General features: G+C 41.1%; 1 protein-coding gene and 1 pseudogene across 1 annotated transcript in view; both read left to right on the top strand.

Annotated features, from left to right (window-relative positions):
- The first annotated feature begins 1,622 nt into the window (after nucleotides 1-1,622).
- LOC121282453 (ADP-ribosylation factor-like protein 13B) overlaps nucleotides 1,623-21,208 on the top strand; it is a 71,643-nt gene continuing 52,057 nt past the window's right edge. The window contains exons 1-6 of the mRNA XM_041196159.1: nucleotides 1,623-1,710; nucleotides 3,310-3,380; nucleotides 8,899-9,148; nucleotides 12,371-12,476; nucleotides 14,562-14,764; nucleotides 20,349-20,469. Of these exons, the coding sequence (XP_041052093.1) occupies nucleotides 1,652-1,710; nucleotides 3,310-3,380; nucleotides 8,899-9,148; nucleotides 12,371-12,476; nucleotides 14,562-14,764; nucleotides 20,349-20,469 (810 nt within the window). The 5' untranslated portion in view covers nucleotides 1,623-1,651. The remainder of the gene's footprint in view (nucleotides 1,711-3,309; nucleotides 3,381-8,898; nucleotides 9,149-12,370; nucleotides 12,477-14,561; nucleotides 14,765-20,348; nucleotides 20,470-21,208) is intronic.
- LOC121282676 lies at nucleotides 17,271-17,379 on the top strand (annotated as a pseudogene).

The raw sequence follows: 21,208 nt of genomic DNA on the forward strand, positions 1-21,208 counted from the left end.
GCCATGTTTACTAAAAAGCAACAGTCATTTCACATTAACGTAACTTATTTTATGTGAACTCAGTCTTGATATGTGAGTACTAAGGGAATTAAGGGATATGATGATAGGGTGGGAAAGTGGAGTTGAAGTGGAGGCTCAGCCATGATCTTTTTTAATGGCGAAGCAGGCTCAAGGGGCTGTGTGGCCTATTCCTATTTCTTATGTTATGTTCTTATGCTCACGTAATTATTTCCTTTAACGTGCCTATTGCTTTTGGTCAATGTGATAGTCTTTTGTGCAGGGCATCATCCCACACAGAAAAATGAATGAAGTATGTGATACACCTTGAGATATTGCTGAGACATGTGAACAAGTGCTATTGTTCTCAACTCTAAGGCAAAATAGCTGGAATAGAGGTCAAAGAGCCAAGAACGATGATATGAACACAGTTTCATTTCTTCTTCTTACCACCGTACTGAATCAGCTCCATCTCCACTCTGGTTTATGAGTCAGAGATGTAGAGATGGCAAGATTTAGTGAAGTAGAGACTGTGCCAATCACTGGGCAAAAAGAAAGAAAAATGTAACTATACTCCCAGACTGTCAAAGAAAGATTCCCCCATTATATTATTATCTTTAAAGGGGGAGGGAAACTCTGACTATACCTCCTTGGTGAGGAGCAACATTTTGTCATCAACAGCACTCATCAGACACAAAAGCTGCCTCAAAGTGTAAGGGGCCGTTCGATAAATAAGTAAGTTTTAATTTTTAACTCTTACTATGTGCAGAAATACTTTGATTGGAATACATTTTTATGTATTGGTTTCAGAGAATTCATAGAATAGTTGTACACTGATGCATTGAGGGGCTTTTCAGAGATTGATAATTGAGGTGCATTATTGACAGAGAAATAATAGGTTTATTCTATATCTAACAGCTTTTAAAATATTTTGACTTTTCATACCTGGCTCTCCTGCTACTTAGTGACTTTTTCAATAAGAGTGAATTAAGTTTTTTTATTCTGTACACGTGTTGGGTAATTTTTTTAGTGTCCTGTAATTCACTGACTCTGGATATTTTTCATTTGGCGCACAATGGCATCTGGATATATTGAGGGACAAACAAGGGCTGAAATCTTAGAGGGTTATTTTGCTTTAGAATTATGCCCTGAAAAGTTTCACTAATATTCAACAGGGATCAGCAGAGCAGAAAAGTTCCACTGGAGTTGTGCCATGGGAGTTTAAAAGCATCATTCTCCACAGAATAAATTTTCAATCTGAGATGCTCTGTTCTAGGAGATTCTGAATTGAAGCCAGCATTTTTCACAGGGAGGAGATGGTTTGGATGTTAATCACTGATAAATAGATTGTGCCCGTAGATCTTCTGGTAGCTCTCCAGGTGTGGTATTGTCTGGGTAAAGGAAGGCATCTCAATATCTATCAGGATTAAGGTGTGACACAAGGAGACCAGAGACAAAATAACTAGGTAAGAAAAACTATTTGACAATAAGTGGGGAGAGAATGTCCTTAACTGTTGTGTTGCTCAAATCTTAACTCTGCTCATTATCCTGATGGTTCTTTTTGCCCTCTAACCCAGTGGTTGTGAAGCTGTCAGTCAGTCAGTTTACCAGTCTCCAGTCTCTGACTAGCCTCATCACACATTGATTCCACATCATGTTCAGCCTAATTACAAACTGCTGCACCTGGGCTCGGAAAGTTCAGGACCCGATCAGGTGAGTTTGTGTCTGCCTTGTTGATTTAAAGGGAAGCATCTTACAAGAAGTGTTATCAAACAATGACGTATCATTTTACAGTTTATTCAGTAGCATGTCCCATAGCTCACTGAGCCATGAAGCCCAGTATGTTGTCTTTGCATGCAGATTTTCTGAACGGTTTGCACCAGGGACTGACTTTCAAAAACAGTGAAATGGGCCATCCTGAGATTGGGACTAAGCTACCTTGGGAGTGGTACAATGCTGGGTAATACATGTGACCTAGGAATTACTTTTCTTCTTTGTTGGTCCTGTGCTATTGCTGTGGCTTAATTTTGACTCTGGGTAGGAGGAAAAAAAAAAGGAAAATCACCCATTCCTTGGTATCAGCGCCTTAACTTTAAGTAAACAATTACTCAAATACACAATCATTTTTTTGTATTTATTTTGCAATGAACCCTATGGCAGAGAATGAGAAACTTGAAATCATTCTTTGCTACATGGAGGAAAAGGAAGTTAATCGATGGGGAAGGTGGGATGAGTGGGTGTAGGATTGCAGACAGGAGCAGCGTTCCTTGCAGCACTGTTTTTTATTTTTCCCATCAAAATTGATGTTTGTTGCTTGCTAGCACATTGAAAACTTTCATCCTTTGCTGCCTGAACTCTGACAATGTGCAAACTAAGAGCCAGAAAGAGCAGTGAATGGGGAATTGTGCATCAATCAAGCATTAGTCAAATCAAACTCCTTGTTAAGAAGATGGTGTGGTAATCTGAGGTGCAATACACCTTTAAGAGAATATGAGCAGATTGGCCACGTGAATGTATTACCCAATTGCTGTGTAATGTGGACTACAATGTTAATCACTAGTTTAGAATAGCGTCTGGTTGGGGAAGCACACATTGTGTAGGTGCTCTGTTACTTGTATTAATAAACAGCATGTGCTTCATCTTACATTGGTCTCTGCCTCTGCAGTATATTATTTGCCAACTCACCCACCGGTAGATAGGCATGCAACCGCGTTCACAAGCAAAGCGACCTGACAGAAGGAACATAACAGATGGATTTTATAATTTCAGGCAGTGTTTGTACAATTCTATCACAGGAAACTTTTCTGAACCTCATGTTCATTCATATCAGATTTAGGAGCAGAGCAGCAGTGTCACAAAGACATTGCATGTTGGTGCTCCACTGAATAACAGCATAAGTTGAGAAGACACATGTTGAATCCCCTCTTAGTGCACTTGGCCCTGAAAAGAGGAGGGAAAATTAAATGGTACAAAGAGTGATTATGCTTCTCCCAGCTGTTATAGGCAAAAATGGGCATTGGCAGAGGTTTGGAAGTAAGCCACAGAATCATCGGACCTATAATTAGAACAGGGCTGTGACTACAACTGAGAGGACGTGCCTTTGTTGGAAGGAAAATGCTATCAAGCAGAAAATTGTAATTTTTGGATAAATGTCAACTTTGCTTAAGGACAGTAATCGATCACTCGAGGAACTCGAGTACAGCACCATTATTATAGATGTTGTATTAATTTTCTGGCACTGATTTGTAACCCAATTTGAGTAATCTATCGATTGCACACTGTAATCTGTGAACTTTTTCATCTCTTCTTCAGGAATGTCACTCTGCTGGTCCTAGGGCTCAGCCATGCAGGGAAAACTGCAATATTGAAAGGAATACAGAAAGGTAACAAAACTGCTACCCTAAGACCTGTTCAAGAGTGTAGAAACAACTGTTGTTTTTTTTATTTCTCTCTGCCACTTTTGAGAGAGAGAGAGTCACTTTCAGAAACCTTGGCCGCTATTTTATGTAGAGGTGGTAGCCCCTTCCAACCAGAAAGTCAGGGTCAATTTTACTTTATTCAGGTAATTAGTTGCCCATGGTTCCTATCCCGCTGAGGCAGGATGCTCTGCCTCCAAGAGCTACCAGCCTATCAGAGGGTCAGCAGCTCTTCAGTTCCAGCAGTGCTACTGTGAGCAGAAGCCACAGCTGGAACTGCAACAGTACCTGGAGCAGCATCAATGGAGAAGGCTGGGGTGCAGGTAAAATGGGGTCAGACCTCACTGAAGCCCAGTGAAAGTGGAGGGCTTAATTGCGCAGGTAGGAGGGTCTTCCAGTGGGGCCAGCCCTAATCACTGAGGGGTCCCTTTGTGGCCACAGGGTATCCAATCAAGAGGGACTACCCTACCCAAGTTTGCAGGAAGACCGTCAGGTTTTACTGGGTAGCCTCCCAGCTGGGGAAGAGCCAATCTGCCACTGGTAGAATACCAGTCACAGTTGGAAGAGGCCCTCAAGTGGCCACTAATTAGCCACTTAAGGGAAGGTGAGCTGTCTGCCACCTAGCCTGCTGCTGGTAAAATAACAGTGGTGCTGGGAAGGCGACAGGCACAATAACCCCCACCATCCCATCTGAAATTACACTCTTCCCCCTGACCCTCACCTCAGAAACTGCTGCTGGGGTCAGGGGTGGGGTTGAGTGTAAAGTTCTGGCCCTTAATCAGGGAAAATTATTCAACACTGTAAGGTCGGATTATAAGGAAATTAGGAGCCACCTATTTTCTTGCATTGAATAAGTAAACTTGGAATAAGAGACTAAAGACTCGCATTTTAACTTACAGGAAAGATGGATGTTAACCATCAAATCTAGTCAGAGATGAATCAAACTATTGAAGGGGAGGGCTGAGATATGGAAATTCTCTTCCAAAGGAGGATCGAACCACTCCTTCATGTTCAGGGAACATACGGGTGCAATGGTGAAAGATAAATGGTGGTGGACAATTAGAAAGAGGAGTCTCCATAAATATCATCATCCTCAATGATGGCAGAACTTGGTGTGTGAGTGTAAAGGTCAAGACGGAAGCGTTTTCAACCAAACTTCAGCCAGAATTGCTAAGAAGATCCAACTTGGCCTGTTCCTGAATGCCCCACCATCACTGAAGCCAGTCTTCAACTAAATTATTTCACCCCCTATGATAAAAAGAAATGGCTGAATGCACTGGGTATAGTAAAGACTGTGGATCTTGAGAACATTATGCTGCAGTGCTAAATGTTGGAACTCAGATAGCCAGGCATTAATATATAGAACTGGAGCCTAGTCTTTAAACACTTTCACACTTTTATTTACAAAGAGACATTACAGGTCATGCACTTCCAACCCAACAACCACAGTTTCAGTCTGCTCCTGCATAAGTATGAGCACAGGTGAATCCCCAGTTAATGTCCACCACCTGGATACAATTAAATGCCAAATTAATATACAATTAACATTGAAGACACATGCTCCCAACCTAGCTGTATTTGTAGCCAAGCTATTCCAATATAGTTACAACACTGACATCTACCATTCAAAGTATAAAATTGCCCAGCTATGCCCTTAACAGCACTGTGGGAGGACCTGTGCTACACAGATTGGAGTGTCATCACTTCCTCAAGGGCAGATAGAGATGGGCAATAAAATGCTGACCTTGCCAGTGATGCCCCTATCCCATGAATGAATTAAAAAAAAGCAGAATGGAGCAAAAACAGAAAATGCTGGAAAAACTCAGCAGGTCTAGCAGCATCTGTGGAGAGAGAAGCAGAGTTAACGTTTCAAGTCCCTATGACCCTTCTTCAGAGCATACTGACATATGAATATACAGACTTGAAACGTTAACTCTATTTCTCTCTCCAAAGATGCTGTCAGACCTGCTGAGTTTTTCAAGCATTTCCTGTTTTTGTTTCAGATTTCCAGAATCCGCAATATTTTGCCTTTAGCAGAATGGAGCATCTTTATCCTACGTAAGAATTATTTGTAAGGGAGGAAAGATGCTGGAATATAATAGGAATTTTAATGGAATACCTGGGGGTGGTGGGGAAGGGGCAGGGGTCAGTTTTTTGGGAGTCAGTTTTTTGGGAGTCAGGAGGTGAGTTACTGGCCTCAGAATAACTAGCTTCTGACCTGCTTTTGTAACTCTTTCACGTACAAACACGTTTCCATCTGCTTATTCAGATGAAGTTACATTGTTTCATAATTTGCCATTGTGAGATTTGAACTCTCGATCTTGGGGTTGCAAACCCAGTACCGTAACCACTTGGCTATTTAGGCCAAGCCCTGACCTGCTTTTGTAGCCACAGTATTTATCTGGCTTGTCTAATTAAGTTTCTGGACAATGGTAACCTCCAGGATGTTGCACATAGGAAGGCAAAAACAGATACAGTTTTGAGTTGAGGTAATGGGGTAAAGGCTAGGGGATAATTGGACCAAAGTATGCAGATATAATTAAAGCATGATTTTAAAAGCTGCAGTGTCCCAAATAGGGCAGATGTAATTACAGTGTGATAAATTTATGTAGGCAATTTCCATTAAGTATGGTTGCAGAAATATTTAATGTAAAGAGTTGACAGGTGATGCATGCAGATGTAATTTTTTTTGCAATGTCTTTTTTATATATTATAGACAGATTTTTAGCTTACATTTCTACTAGTAGAAGAATGTAATTGCAGTGTGATAAGTTTGTATGTAGGTCCCATGAAAAACTTGGATTTTAGGAATTTTTAATGGAAAAAAATTGACAGGAAGTGCGATAAGATGTAACATTTTAATATATTATATATATATTTCTACCATGCTTTCTGATGCTGATGGTAGAGGTTTTGGGCTAGGTATTATCCTGTGTTCATCCTGATACATAGATCTTCTTGTAGTTTTGTTTTAATCTAAAACCTTTTATTTATTACAAGAATTAAAGGTGTAGAGTAAGGAAATCTCTATGCAGTATGTCTATAAATAATGCACTTACGATTTTGCAATACTATTTCATGGAGCAATTACTTCTGAGGAATATAGTTCATTATATTGGCCTGAAATTTGCAGGGTTTTTGATGGCGTTCTCTATCTTTACCTCTCTGAATCCGTCCACACTTCAGGATTTCATGTAAGCACAGATTAACATGGAAATCTTTAAGTTACAGCCTGTCATTCACTGCTCCAACACAGGCAGTGGAGTGGGCCTTTCCACATCTGATGCATAGCCATTGATCAAATCAATTGATCGGGCGAGAACTTCTACTTTTCTGTTCTCATACCAATGTTACATACATAACTACCGCTGAACAACTGATCTGACCCTGAAAAAATATGTGGAACATCATGGTCAGAATTTTCACGTTGGCATGTGGGGGCAGGCTCGGCATGTCGACATGTAAAATGACACACAGTGACATCGGGTGTGCGTCCTGACATCACCGCGTGTCATTCAGATCTTTTGCTCAGCGGGTGCATGCCAGAGGTGACTGCGCACCCACCGAACTGTCAAAGACCTGTTAAGGCCATTAAAAAAACAATTGAAGTAATTATTAACGCTACCCATCCAATCTTAAGGTTGGCGGGCAAGTGAAGAGCTCAAGTGGCCTTCGCGTTTTTCAGGAAAACTCATCCATTGAGCGGGATGAGGTTTCCTGAAGGTTTTATTAAATAAAAAATTTTTTTCTCATCATTCATAAACATGTCCCAGCTCATGCCACACTGTCACATGAGGGGACATGTCTAATTAATTTTATTCTTTCTTTATTTAAAACTTTCAATATGAACTTAATCTCCTTGAGGTAGCTCCATGCCTCAGGGAGATTTCTGCACTCTTTTGCGCGCATGTGTGAAAGCGCAGGCTCCGACTCTCCCTCCTCCCCCTGCCCACACAGGTGGTGCTGAGTGCTACCAGCTGTGCATCCAATTAAGGCCCACCCAGGTAAAATGGTGGCACACAGCCAATCACGGGTGGCAACCGGCTTTGCGTCCACTTGCGCCCGCTCCCGACCAGCCCACCCAACAGGCAGAAAATTCTGCCCCATGAAATGTCTTAATTATGATTAATTACTAGATTTTTAAAAAATAATTTTTAAGAATTAAAGATTTTTCATATTTCCACCTCTGGCTTCACCTATGTATATGTCTTCACCTTTATTTCACTTGGTGTAAAATTTTTAAAGAGTGATTTGATTAATCATGTTTATCATTTCCTAGTTGGCTGTCAATGAGAATTCATTGTTCAGCTTGTTGATTTCACTGCAGCTTCACACTGGTAGTCTCCATTAAACTATGCTGCAATCAATTGCATAGCAAGCGAGGTAAAGTTCTCACCACAGAGATTACGAGAACTTCCAGTGTAGCTTTCTTCAAGGTCAGCAACAAGCGTCCTTGCTTTGCCACTGGCCACAAAATCCGGGCTAATATATTGCCCTGAAATTCATTAAAAGTTCTTTAATAATGTATGTTTCATGGTGACCTAGTTCACTACAAATGATAGGATGTTTGTGTAACTTGATTTCTGCGTGCTCCCATGGGCTGAACTCCTGTGCTGGGAAGTTCCTTCGCGGTTCCATCAGGTGGCCACCATAATTTCCATGGAAACCTAGATACACACTTTAAACAGCCTTGCCACTGACCTTCTCCAAGGTTACAGCGGCTGATCGGAAGAACCCCCAAGGGAATTCCCACTGTGGATCTTCATTGCTTTGGAAATGCAGATAAATAAGAGTAATTTCAAATTTATCATTCCAGTTAAATGGTTCTAAAACACTGTTGTGGTTTATCACACACTTAGAGTCATTTGATGAGATTACTATTGTGAATTCACCTTCTGTAGTAATGTTAGAATCTCTTACATATCATTTCATTGCCATTTGGCCACAACCTTGTACAGTTTGACTTCAGCTGAGGCTACAATCTCTATGCTTCTTTTTTCCCAAGCAGCATTCTCAATTATTCAAGGGTTGCTGAACCACAGCTTTAGCATGATTTTACTACAAGGGAGGACAAGGCGGCAGGTCCAAGTCTATCTCAGTGAGAACAGGGATCAAACCCCTCGCTGTCAGCATTGGTCTGAATCACAAACTAGCCATGTAACTAAACAAGCTAACCAGCCCTGATCACTGTGCTACAATCATTAACTTAAATGGATCTGTGTTTCCTGCATTGCATACAGTTTGCTTTTATTGCAATGAGGAAGAAAGGTTTGAACAGTTGGACTCCATTTCTAATGTGATTGGGGTTAAGGCACTTTCTTGGGGCAACGTAGAAAGCATTTAATCCCCTCCGCCCCCATCTGCTTTAATAGATCCACCACTAGCAAAGTGGAAAAAGTACCCCAGTTCCCAAAATCTTCATAACAACAGACATTCATCAAAAAGAATGAATATTTTGTGTCATTCATACTCTTTTTCCCACCAGAATCTCCTTACCTCATTCAGCCAAATGGCGGGTTTTCCAGGACTGACCTCATGGTAGATCGGTTTAATGTGACACTATTTGACCTGGGTGGTGGAGAGAAAGTCCGAAGCACTTGGAAGAATTATTATTCTGAAGCACATGGTTTTATTTTCGTTGTTGATTCTACGGATGTGAAGCGAATGGGTGAAGCTGGAAATGTTCTGTCAGAAGTACTAAAACATCAAAAGATGTCTGGGAAGCCTGCCCTTATGTAAGTACTGAAAACTATAGAAGAGCAAATTTGATAGTAAATATGATTGGATGATTAAAGGGAAACAAGGTTGATAAAGTGCTGGATAAAGCTTTTGTTGTTTTGCTTTAATGTGATTTAGCTAAATAAACAGTATCAACATGCTACTGTATCAAACTATATCATTTTCATGTGATAACAACAAAGTTTAAATGGAAGACAGTTTTTCTGGCCTGCTTCCTCCAAATACACTCCAGTTTCTCCTCCATCTCACCACCAGATTTTAGGACACTTATATTGTTCACTACTCCCACCACCTGCTACTTTATGAGCTGTCCATATGAGCTCCTAACTCCAGTTGAGGCCCTTAAGTGGCCAATTATTGACCATTTAAGGGCCATTTCCTGTCCAGCCTCAACTTTGAAGCTGCCAGGAGGAGTTCAGGGGCAGAGGGAAAGCCCAGCAGGTGACCCTGTTTAGACCTCAGATGGGAAGGGGAGAGGCGCATTCCTCAAGGGTCCCCTTTTCACATCAGGGCCTCCCCCACCAGATATGTCCGCCACGAATGTTCTCTCTCCCCTCGAAGCCTTTCCATCAAAATCTCACCTGCTCAGGCCTCACCTTCCCTCCCTGCTGTGACACCACCTACCACCCACCCCCTGCCCCCAACCCACCAGCACTTACCTAATCTTGGACTCTGGGACTTAGAATCGGGACTGCTTGTAGTCACAGTCCTGGTCACTTTGCTGCTGGTGCTGCTGGGACTACAGAATTGCCAGCTAATCAGATTGGCCAGCAGCTTTCTGAGGCAGGACTTTTACCTGAGTGAAAGTTGTAAGTCCACTCTCCAGCCAATTAAGGCTACTTCCCTTGATCACTCTACCTGCCATTCTCTTTCCAATATTCCCATCCTTTCCAAAGTTCTGGAATGTGTTAGCTAAAGCTGTGCCCTCACTTTTTGCAACCATCCTATTCAATTCAAGTCCTGTCTTGCTGACAGAATTGAGAATGAAGGGATCAAAGCCACCAACGGTAACATGTTCGATTGTGATTACGGCTTGCTGTTTCTCTTTATACTCCTTAACCTCTCGGTTGTCATCAATATCATGTATCATTTCATTCTTTTGCAACATTTCTCCTCTGCCTCCATGGTATAACTTGCTTCTGCCAATGCAAATTTACATTTCTAGTGGCTTCTCTTCACATCACCTCCATAGGGCCCCATCCTTGGTCCCTCCCTCTTCTTCATTTCCATGCTAAACTTGATGAGATTATTAAGGGAACATCCAGTTCTATCTCCCTGTCTCCTCCATTACTCACAAGATTATTGTTGTATCCCTAGCTGCTTTTCTGACAGTCAGCCTGGGTGAGCCAAAATTTCCTCTAATTTGACACCAGCAAAATCAACATCATTCTGTTTGGTTCACGTCGACATACAAATCCCGAATCTAGAAACACAAAAGCAAAATACTGCAGATGCTGAAAATCTGAATTAAGAATGAAAAATGCTGGAAAAGCTCAGCAGGTCAGCAGCATCTATGGAGAGAAGCAGATCGAGATGATTTTTCATCAAAACTATCAACCTGTGACTCTACCAACCTTCCCAGCTACAACCCCAGGCTGGTGTGGAACATTGGCATCTTGCTCAACTACAAGCTAAGTTTCCTCTACCATGTCAATTCGTCACCAAGATTGCTTACCTTCAAAGCCATCTGTTGTGCTCTGCTATGGCTGAAACCCCATTTCATGCGTTCATCATCTTTAATCTATTCCTAGCTGGCTTCCCTGCTTCCACCCTGTACCAATTACAACTATTCAAAATGAGACAGTCCAAGTCCTCTTTAGCTCCAAGTCCTGTCTCCTCCATTACCCCTGTCTGCTCCAAGCTCCGTTGGCTTTTACGCCCCAGCACTGTGACTTTAAGTTCCATATTCTCATTTTCAGATCACTCTGTTGACTTGTCCCACTCACTGACCTTTTCCATCTATTCCACATCACATATACCCTTCACATCTCCCATATCGGGTCGCTCTAGCATTAGTGTTTGCTCTTTCTATCACTCGGGAACTCCCTCTCTGATCCGTCCATCTTGCCAACTCTCACCCTGCCCTCAAAAACTTACTAAAATCCTCATCTTTAACTATGCTGTATTGCATCCCTCATTATGTTTTTCATTCTTCCTCAGTTTTTCCTTTTGCTTAGCATCACTAGATGCCTTTAGATGCCCTATGTATGTGGGAAATACTGTAGAAACTTAAGTATTCTAGTGTAAAGAAAATATACAAAATAATAATAAATTATTCCAAGTTACATCCTTTCCCTCTTCAATTTTGGTGTCGAAGTAGATGTTGTACTGAGGTTGGGAGTAAGGTATGTTGATTTCAACTGGTCACTAATTTTATGAAAAAACAAATATAGGAATAAAGAAGGAACTTTGTTTTACACCCATGTCTACTGTTTGCTAAGATTTGCAAACAGGGGCTCGAGATTCCCATTGTTAGGGCAGTGTAGGGAAAGCTTTACTTTGCATCTACTTTATGCTTTACTTGACTTGGGAGTGCTTAAAACCACAGCTTATAAGGAGATTTACTTTATATCTGATCCATATATAATAGAAGAAACAAAGTAGTAGATGCTTTCCTCTATATTTAACCGATGGTTTACCTAAAGTAATCATCCTTGTTCCTAATGCTGACTGTTACAAATAGAAAAATATTCAATTTCCTACTGAAATCCCTCAATCTTGATAAACACAGATGTATAAATTGTTTAGGTATCCCCACTCCATGTACTTCATTTTTGGAAACCCAGTTCATATTAATGTGAATTACATGTAAATAAAATAATCTGTGACAATCAACCTAAAGGCTCTGCAATTTGGACCACGATCTGTCATCTAATTGGAAGGTCAACCACCATTCAATAGTTGGAGATAGAACTGGCAATAGTTCTGACAACTTATCCATTGTCAAACACAACATACCCTATTGCCAATTGTCCTCTACTACTGTGAATATGCAACTTATGCAGCTTCTTATATGCATGTACTTAAGTTGATACTGTAACAGGAGTCAGAATGATTCAGCATACTTTAATTTGGATGTAAGTACATAGGTTTTATTCAAGAGTTACTTTCAACATGTAACAAATACTGACAATCCATTGAAATATTGTTTCCTTAAATCTTCACATGTCCATATGTTTTTCTCATCCTGAGTGTTTCATCCTTCACTTTTTATTTAGACTAGCAAACAAGCAGGATAAAGCTGAGGCACTACCAGAGTTTGACATTGTTGAGCAGATATCCTTGGGGAAGTTGGCCAATGAAAATAAATCCATCTGCCACATTGTAAGTTTAATAATTTTTCTGTATTGCTGAGATGCTGCTCACTTTTCTATCACCTTGCGTCTTCTATTAATGTCTTCTGCAAAAATATTAGAGTAGATTTTCCTTTGGACCAACAATTTGATACTCCTCAGGGACAACATACCAGAGGGGGGTGCACTACACCAGTCAGAGAAGGGGAGAACACAAATTTCCTGCTCTGGGCCATTTGAATGGCCTGACCCTTGGTCACATGTGGTGCTTGAAAGCAGGGCAGGATGCAAGACTTGTGACCTTATATTCAATCCCAGGATCTTTATATTTACAACTGTATTATGTCCAGTAATAAATAAATGCTATTATATAGAGGCCTGTAGTAGTTGCGGAGTACATGGTGAGTTATTTAATACAGAACTATTGCCAAGGATTGTTAATCCACAGTTTTTTTGTGAATGCATCTGGGCTTATTCCTGAAACAAAACATGGGAAAAGGGACAAGGATTCCTTAAATTGCTCTGGAATTGTGTTGGCTTCCCCTGAGGAGCAGTGTGGAAGATTGGAATGAGTGGAACTGCAATAGGGCTGCCACTGACCCTGCCTTGTTGTCATGTTCTATTATCAGTGGGAAATTCATATTGAGGGGCAGTCAAGTAAATAGTTCTTAGGACCTGAGCCCTCTCTCTCTCTCTCTCTCTCTCTCTCTCTCTGATTAGAGATTTGGGCAAGTGGTAAACAGAGAGGCTAGAAGAAACTTCCACTTTTCTCACAATGGCATTGAGCAACAGGTTTGTGCTGGAAACTTTCTTGCAGCGTTTGGTGGCCATTTCTGTGGTGTTTCCTTCTTTGTCTCTAGGCTCTAGGCTATACAAGGTGTTGTCCTACAGTGCGGGTACATCAGGACCATACGAATAGCCTAAACCCACCAATCCAGGTGGGTTCAGGTCTGATCAGATACAGGGAACACAGGAAATTCAGCTTCACAGAGCTGTTATCAAATGATATGGGCTACATTGTTATAATTAGTAACTCAGAGTATACTATTTCATTTTTTTACTCACATATAAAATGTTTTGTAGCATCTTATCAGAGAACCACTTCATATTGTCCACCTCAGTTTAGTTCCATGTAAGAATACAAATTGCACCTTTTATTGTCTTTATTCCCTATGTTGTGGTATGAACAATGTTTATTGTTTTCTTATCAGTTTAGCCAATGTATCTCATCGTCTATACACCACAGAAAACTGGAAATGCAAAAAGTAACAAAACCAAGGTTGCTTCGAACTTCATGAGTTATTCTTAAAAAAGAATCTCTTCCAATATCAATATAATAAATCTTTCATTTGAAAATGACACTCCAGCTATTTTGATGCAGTTAATACTGTACAAATGCAATCATCAAGATAGAAAAGAAATTCTCAGCAAATACCATGAAATGAATTATTTACAGTTTATATAACTTTCACATTAACATGATTTATTGGCTATATGACTTCTGGGACAATTCATAACTTTCTTACTTTCTTTCCTTGTAACCTTTGTTTATCTAGCTGCTCACTAGGACCGGATTTGGTTCACAATCCTCTTATTACAGCCATGTGCCAGAGGCAATGAATCTGGTATTGCTACAAAGACCTCAACCAAGTTTCAAATATACAAGATGATCTGATGGCAACTATGCTTGAAGGCACAAGGCTGTGAACAGGGACATCTCACATGTTTTTCATCTGTTGTGGCATCTGGGAAACCTGACAGTGGAGTGCCCCCGCAAGCTATTCTTGTGAATAGTTTATTTCAGTGAGATATTGACAGAGTCTGAGGAGTAGGCTATTCTCTACAACAGTGAATGATGCATTGGGTTAAGGAATTGTAAGGCAGGAGTTAAAACCAAATTAGGAAGATAAAGAATAGGAAGACATTTTTCCAGGCAAAAACTACAACTTAACAAATGGGGAACTTCTTCCAATTATGGGTATGGGTACGTAAGGTTAAATGTGCAACGCCTTGGCGTTTGTTGATGTGCACTCATCAATGTGCTCTTACCAATCTTAAAAACTGTGCCAAACCATGGTGATATGAATTTGCAGTAGCTGTAATCTTCTTTTTTAAGGAACCATGCTCAGCTACTTTAGACTACGCTGAAAAGAAACTAGATAAGACCATTCTGAAGGGGCTGCGCTGGCTCCTGCGGGCTATCGCCAAGGACTACACCAATCTGTGCACACGACAGCTCCATGAAACCATGGCACCAAAGACCAAAGAGCAGGAACAATCAGAGGGAGCACAGCCAATATACAGGAAACAAGGAGAAAGGTAAAAGTTTTGTGTCAACTGTGGCCCATTGGTAGTTCTCACACTTTCAGGTCAGGAAGTTGTTGGTTCAATCCCCACTCCAGAGACTGGAGCACGTCATCTAGATTAACATTTCAATGCAGTATTGAGTGAGCACTGTCAGAGGTGCGATTTTTTGAGTGAGATGTTAAATCAATGGGTTTAAATCATTCCATGACACTATCCAAAAGAGAGCAGCTGAGTTCTCTTGGTGTCATGGCCAACTTGTAATCTGTCAACCAAGACTTTAAAAAAAACCCAAATTATCTGTCCATTTATTTCATTTCTGTTTGTGGGAGCTTGCTTTGCACAAACTGGTTACTGCATTTCCTATGTTACAACAGTGAATACATTTTAAAAGTATTACATTGGCTGTGAAGCACTCTTGTATGTCCTAAGGTTATTAAAAGTACAATATCAATTTGAGAAAAAGCCATGGAGATTGTATATTCCACTGACTTTGCACAATCTCTTTCACCACACACAACCACTTGCAGCTTTACAGCAGTTGATTAAGACCACAAGAAGTTTCAGAGTAGTGAAATCGATAGCAAGCAATAAAATAATGGTTAGGGATGGTGAATGAGAACGTGGTATGACGGAATCTGTGGTTTCAAAGCTTATATTTTTGAGAAAGACCCTAATTGAAAAGGGAAACTTAGAAAGGAAACTCACCCTCCCAGTTTCTAAAGAAACTGAGACTGAAACTGAGATTGGAAACCAAAACTTCTGGGGAGCCTGAAACTGGTTGAAACCCTATAAAAGGTCACAGAATTGTCTAAGCTCAGATGATGATCATAGTGATGCAGTATTGAAGGCTGAAGATGGCAGGGGCTAGATTCAGAAGCTGAGAATAGGCAAATATACTGTTTTTTTTTAATTCGTTCACGGCATTTATTGCCCAACCCTAATTGCCCTTGTTCAGAGGGCATTGAAGAGTCAACTACATTGCTGTGGGTCTGGAGTCACATGACGGCCAGACCAGGTAAGGTCGGCAGATTTCCTTCCCGAAAGAGCACCAGATGGGTTTTTACAACCATAGTAAAACAATTTTATTGAATTCAAATCCCACCATGTGCTGTGGCAGGAATCAAACCCAAACCCAGAGCATTACCACCTCCTTCAATTTGGTCTACTGTACATTGGGGAGACCAAATGCAGACTGGGTGACCGCTTTGCAGAATACCTCCGGTCCGTCCGCAAGCATGACCCAAACCTTCCAGTCGCTTGCCATTTCAACACCCCATCCTTCTCTCATGCTCACATGTCTGTCCTTGGCCTGCTGCAATGTTCCAGTGAAGCCCAACACAAACTGGAGGAACAGCACCTCATCTTCCGACTAGGCACTTTACAGCCTTCTGGACTTAACATTGAGTTCAACAACTTCAGACCATGAACTCTCTCCTCCATCCTCACCCCCTTTTTTAATCTCCTTTTTTCTATATTGATTTTTATATTTTATCTATTTTTATTTTATTTTCATTCATTTGTCCATGGTTTAATCCCCTTTTTTATACCGCCTTCTATCCCAGTTTCTATTGTTTTTTTTTCCCCATCACTGCCCCCTCCCCCAATCCCATTCCCTACAGGGCCATCTGTTATTTGTTCCATCATGTTCTTTCACACAATGCTACCCTTGTTCTGTTATTATCACGGTCTGCTTTCTTAACTTTATGCCACTATCAGCACCTTTTTTAGCACTAATCACTACCATTAACATTCCCTTTGTCCTTTAGTTCATTACATCTTTGCCAACCTCTCCTTTGTCCCCACCTATCACTGGACTTCTATCCAGCTCCACCTGCCTCACTCCCCCTTAAACAGTATAAACTTCATCACATTTCCACTTCTCTTCGGCTCTGAAGAAGGATATGGACTCGAAAAGGCAAATGACATGTTGGCCTTCATTGTGAGGGGATTTGAGTACAGGAGTAAAGATGTCTTGCTGCAGCTATGTAGAGCCTTGGTGAGACCTCACCTGGAATTTTGAGTACAGTTTTGGTTCCTTTATCTAAGGAGGGATATACTTGCCATGGAGAGAGTGCAATGGAGGTTCACCAGATTAATCCCTGGGATGGCAGGATTGTCTTATGAGGAGAAATTGGGAAGATTTGGCCTGTATTCCCTTGAGTTTCAAAGAATGAGTGGTGACCTGATTGAAACTTACAAATTCTTACAGGGCGCGACAGGATGGATGTAGATACGATGTTTCCCCGGTTGGTTCCCCAGGGGACATAATCTCAGGATAAGGGGTAGGCCATTTAAGACTCAGATGAGTAGGAATTTCTTCATTCAAGGGCTGGTGAATCTTTGGAATTCTCTACCCCAGAGGGCTGTGTAAGCTTTAATCATTGAGCATGTTCAAAGCAAAAATCAATAGATTTCTGGAGACTAATGACATCCAGGAATATGGAGATAGCATGGGAAAGTGGTGTTGAGGTAGCATGGGAAAGTGGTGTTAAGGTAGATGATTGGCCATTTGGCAACTGCCTACGGCCATACTAGTCTGAAAACGTCTGATCTCGGAAGCTAAGCAGACTCAGGCCTGGTTAGTACTTGGATGGGAGACCGCCTGGGAATACCAGGTGCAGTAGGCTTAGATGATTAGCCGTGATTTAATTGATTGGCAGAGCAGGCTTAATGGGCTGAATGGCCTACACATGTTCCTATCTATGCCATCCAAACCACCTTAAGCAGAGTTGAGGAGGTTCTGCAGGTGTGTGCCATTTTTGGGGGAGATCATGCCTATGGAATTCAGGTTGGTTGTGTGCTGTTATTGGCTGGGGTCAAGCTAAATTATAGAAGAAGTGGAACTGAAATTCTTCAAGAGAAAGACAGAGATTTGAAGGACTTTGTGACTGGGATTAATGACGCAGACTGAGTGGAATGCTGAGCCAATTTGTGAGATCCATCTTTATCTTAGTTGTATCTGCCATTTCATGTGTAACTTATAATTTATAATCAAGCACAATTTGCCTGTTAATTAATGCTTAAGTTATGTTGATCTGGGTTTTAGAGTATAGGTGGTTTCCTAGGATAGTATTTAGTGTTTGCTTTGTATAGTAAGAATTTTTTTGTTTGAACCATGGAATCTTGTGGCTTCATTCTTTCAGTAAACAACTGGGATTTTGGATTTTTCTTTTTTCAAAAAATAAATTACTGGTCTCGGCTGAGATTATAACAATTGTGAAAGAAATAGGTTTTGACAAGGCTTTTGAAGGTGGCGAGAGAAGTGGCAAAGCAAGGGAATTTATGGAAAGAATTACTGACAGTAAATCCCACAAAGCTAATGGCACTACCATTGATGCTTAGGCTGGGAAAGGTGAACAAGCTGTTGATTCTTTCCAGTCAGTATTTTTCCTGAGCAGAGTGGTTATACAACTCCATCTAGTGGTCAGCTCCATCAGCAAGTCTCCTTGTCACAAAGGGACAGTTAAGAAAATGAATAAAACCTGTACTCATTGGAGTTTAGCAGAATGTGAGTCGACCTTATTGAAACATATAAAATTCTTAGGAGGTCGTGACAGAGTAGATGCTGAGAGGTTGTTTCCCCTTGTGGGAGAGTCTAGGACCAGAGGGCATAATCTCAGAGTAAGGAGGTGCCCATTTAAAACAGAGATGAGAGAGGGTTGTCAATCTGTGGCATTCTTAACCGCAGAGGGCTGTAGAGGTTGGGTCGTTAAAAATATTTAAGGCTGAGATAGAGAGATTTTTAATCAATAAGTGAATCAAGGGTTATGGGGGAAAAGGCAGGAAAGTGGAGTTGAAGATTATCAGATCATCCATGAACTCGTTGAATGGCGGAGCAGATTCGATGGGCCAAATGGCCTACTTCTGCTCCTACATCTTATGGTTTTATAGATTGCCTAAATGCCCAATAAATACATCATTGAGATGGATAACAGGTTTTTGCCCTAGGCAATATGAATGATCAGTCATGAAGTAGTTTGAACAATGTCTTGGATTTGCTTTTTCAGGGATCTCGGTCCAAGTAAAAACCTTGAGGATTGGGGCTATCATGAAGGAAAATACATCAATAGATATTGACTTCATATGACACAATTGACAATGACTTTTTGTTTCTCCTTCCCGTTTTCTAACCTTGTTTCACATCTTTTCCCCAGATAGACAATCCACTTCTAGCCCAATAAGCTCTCACCAGGAGTTGTATAAAAAGACCTTTGAAAGGGGTGATACAGTTTGTCCTCCACCGTTATGTGGATGAAGCTGCTCATTCATTCACACTTCACTGCATTAACAGCAGCTGAAATGGGAAATTCTGTATTCTGTTTGTGGAGGATAGAATTACTAGCTCTGAGGTCAGAATCACTTTGAAGCAGACCGGGATGACTTTGAAGCAGACCGGGATGACTTTGAAGCAGACCGGGATGACTTTGAAGCAGACCGAGATGACTTTGAAGCAGACCAGGATCTCTGTGAGGCAGACCAGGATCACTGTGAAGCAGACTGGGGTCACTCCTTCCATGATCTCCTTCTGTGTTGTCACCATTTTATGATTCAATGATTGGGGGTATTCCTAGAACTCCCCCACCCATTCAGACAGCCTTTCCTTCCATCTCCAATATTTTTATAATTAACAAACGAAAGTGTGCAAAGAAGTGATAAAAACACATAATTTTTTGAATTATGCAATTTTTTTGGTTACTCAAAGCAGTGATCCAGAAGATCAATGCTTAATTCTTGGAGACACCAGGACAATCCTAGAGAGTTGGCAACCCTATTAGAGGATCATATTCCACAATTGTATGATATACTGTGCACCTTACATTAAAACTCTGAGTTGCTTCTCAGAAATACTCAGTATAAGGTCACATTCTCTAGAATAAGTCAATAAGATTATTTCTAAGCATAAAATTAAAACTTTGTTCTCTTGCCATTATTTTTTTGTCATTTCTGAAACCGAGCACTGAAGCATGACATTATGGAAAAATAGCCCATTCATTTTCCAGGTTCACACACGAAGCAGGCCGCTTGAGGTACCAGAGAGTTGTACTGGAATCTATGAAATCATATTGAATGTCAGTTGTTATACTGAGAAGAGGAGAGAAAATTGGGAAGGAAGTAAAGAAATAAGTATCTTTTGCTACAAAGTGGCTACTGAAAGGGGCTGCATTTGATTTGTATTCAATTTTGGTCCCAATGAGCAGAGGTGAGAGTTCCAGTCTCTCAATCCCAGGTTGACAGCCAGCAGGCTACTTGTGTCTGACTGGAGTAGAGTAGTGACCCAGCACCTCTCCCCACACACACCCACTATTGTATCTAGTCAGTCCTCACATGCCAGGCTAATGAAGTTATGAAATAACCCCAAGCTCGATCTATTGGATGTAAAAACACTATATGAAACAGCTCGCCTTATGTGAAGATGAAATGACTATCCATCGCTTGATTTTATCTAGAGGCAGTCAATTTAATTTTGCATAGACACTTTGTGTAAGAACTTTGACTGGTATCTAATTCAGGACACTTGTCATCATGGGTTTTGTTTTTAAGACCTTGAGGAGCATCCTGCAGAATATTCAATAAGGCACTGACTCTTATTTCACAGGAAAAGACGGACCAGGGTTGGATTGGAGATGCAAAAGAGACAACATCTGAAAGACCTTGAAGCCACACCTCACACAAAGATCAACCCTTTGAAGTGTATAAATAATACCATCACTGCTCAGGTATGTAGATAACGGCAGGTTAACGGCTGTATTGTGAGATTAGCTTTTTATGTAGCATATTGGTTAATATGTCATATAATGAACAGGTCTTCCAATCAGTGCTGCACCCTTATTTCTGACCTTGACCAGACATAAAAATACCACCTACCTTCCTCCCAGAAGGAAAAAAAACAATGAAGCTGGAAAATAAGAGTTAAGGTCTGAACTATTTTTTCCTTCTGGGTTCCAATTTTCCTGGCCAATCTTCCTACGAAGAACCTTATGGAACTCAGTCAACATAGGAAACCTCGGAGACATCAGTGAAGGGGATCGTGCAGAAGCCACGCCCCCTTTTTGCAGCATTAGCTACTGTATTCTGGTAAGTATTACTATGGGCAGAATATTTCTGTCGGCGAGCTGGGGGTGGGGCCCGCTTGCCGATGCGAAAAAGACGCAGGATGAAGTTGGGGGGAACCCCTGAGGTCACCCCGCCCCATTTAAAATATTCAGGAAGGCGGACGGACAGCGAAATCAGCTCTCCGCCCGCTGACCTGTCAATGATTAATTGAGGTCATTGACAGGATCATTAAGCCAATTAAAGGCCCTGCCCGTCCAGCCTTAAGGTTGGCGGGCAGGTCAGGAGCCCCAGCGGGCTTCTGAAAAAACATGAAACCTCATCCACTGGCGGGATGAGGTTACATGTCTGTTTTTAAAAAGTTTAATAAACATTATGTGATATTTATTAATATGTCCCATCTCG

Source organism: Carcharodon carcharias, chromosome 9 (assembly GCF_017639515.1).
Source record: "Carcharodon carcharias isolate sCarCar2 chromosome 9, sCarCar2.pri, whole genome shotgun sequence".
Taxonomy (NCBI): domain Eukaryota; kingdom Metazoa; phylum Chordata; class Chondrichthyes; order Lamniformes; family Lamnidae; genus Carcharodon; species Carcharodon carcharias.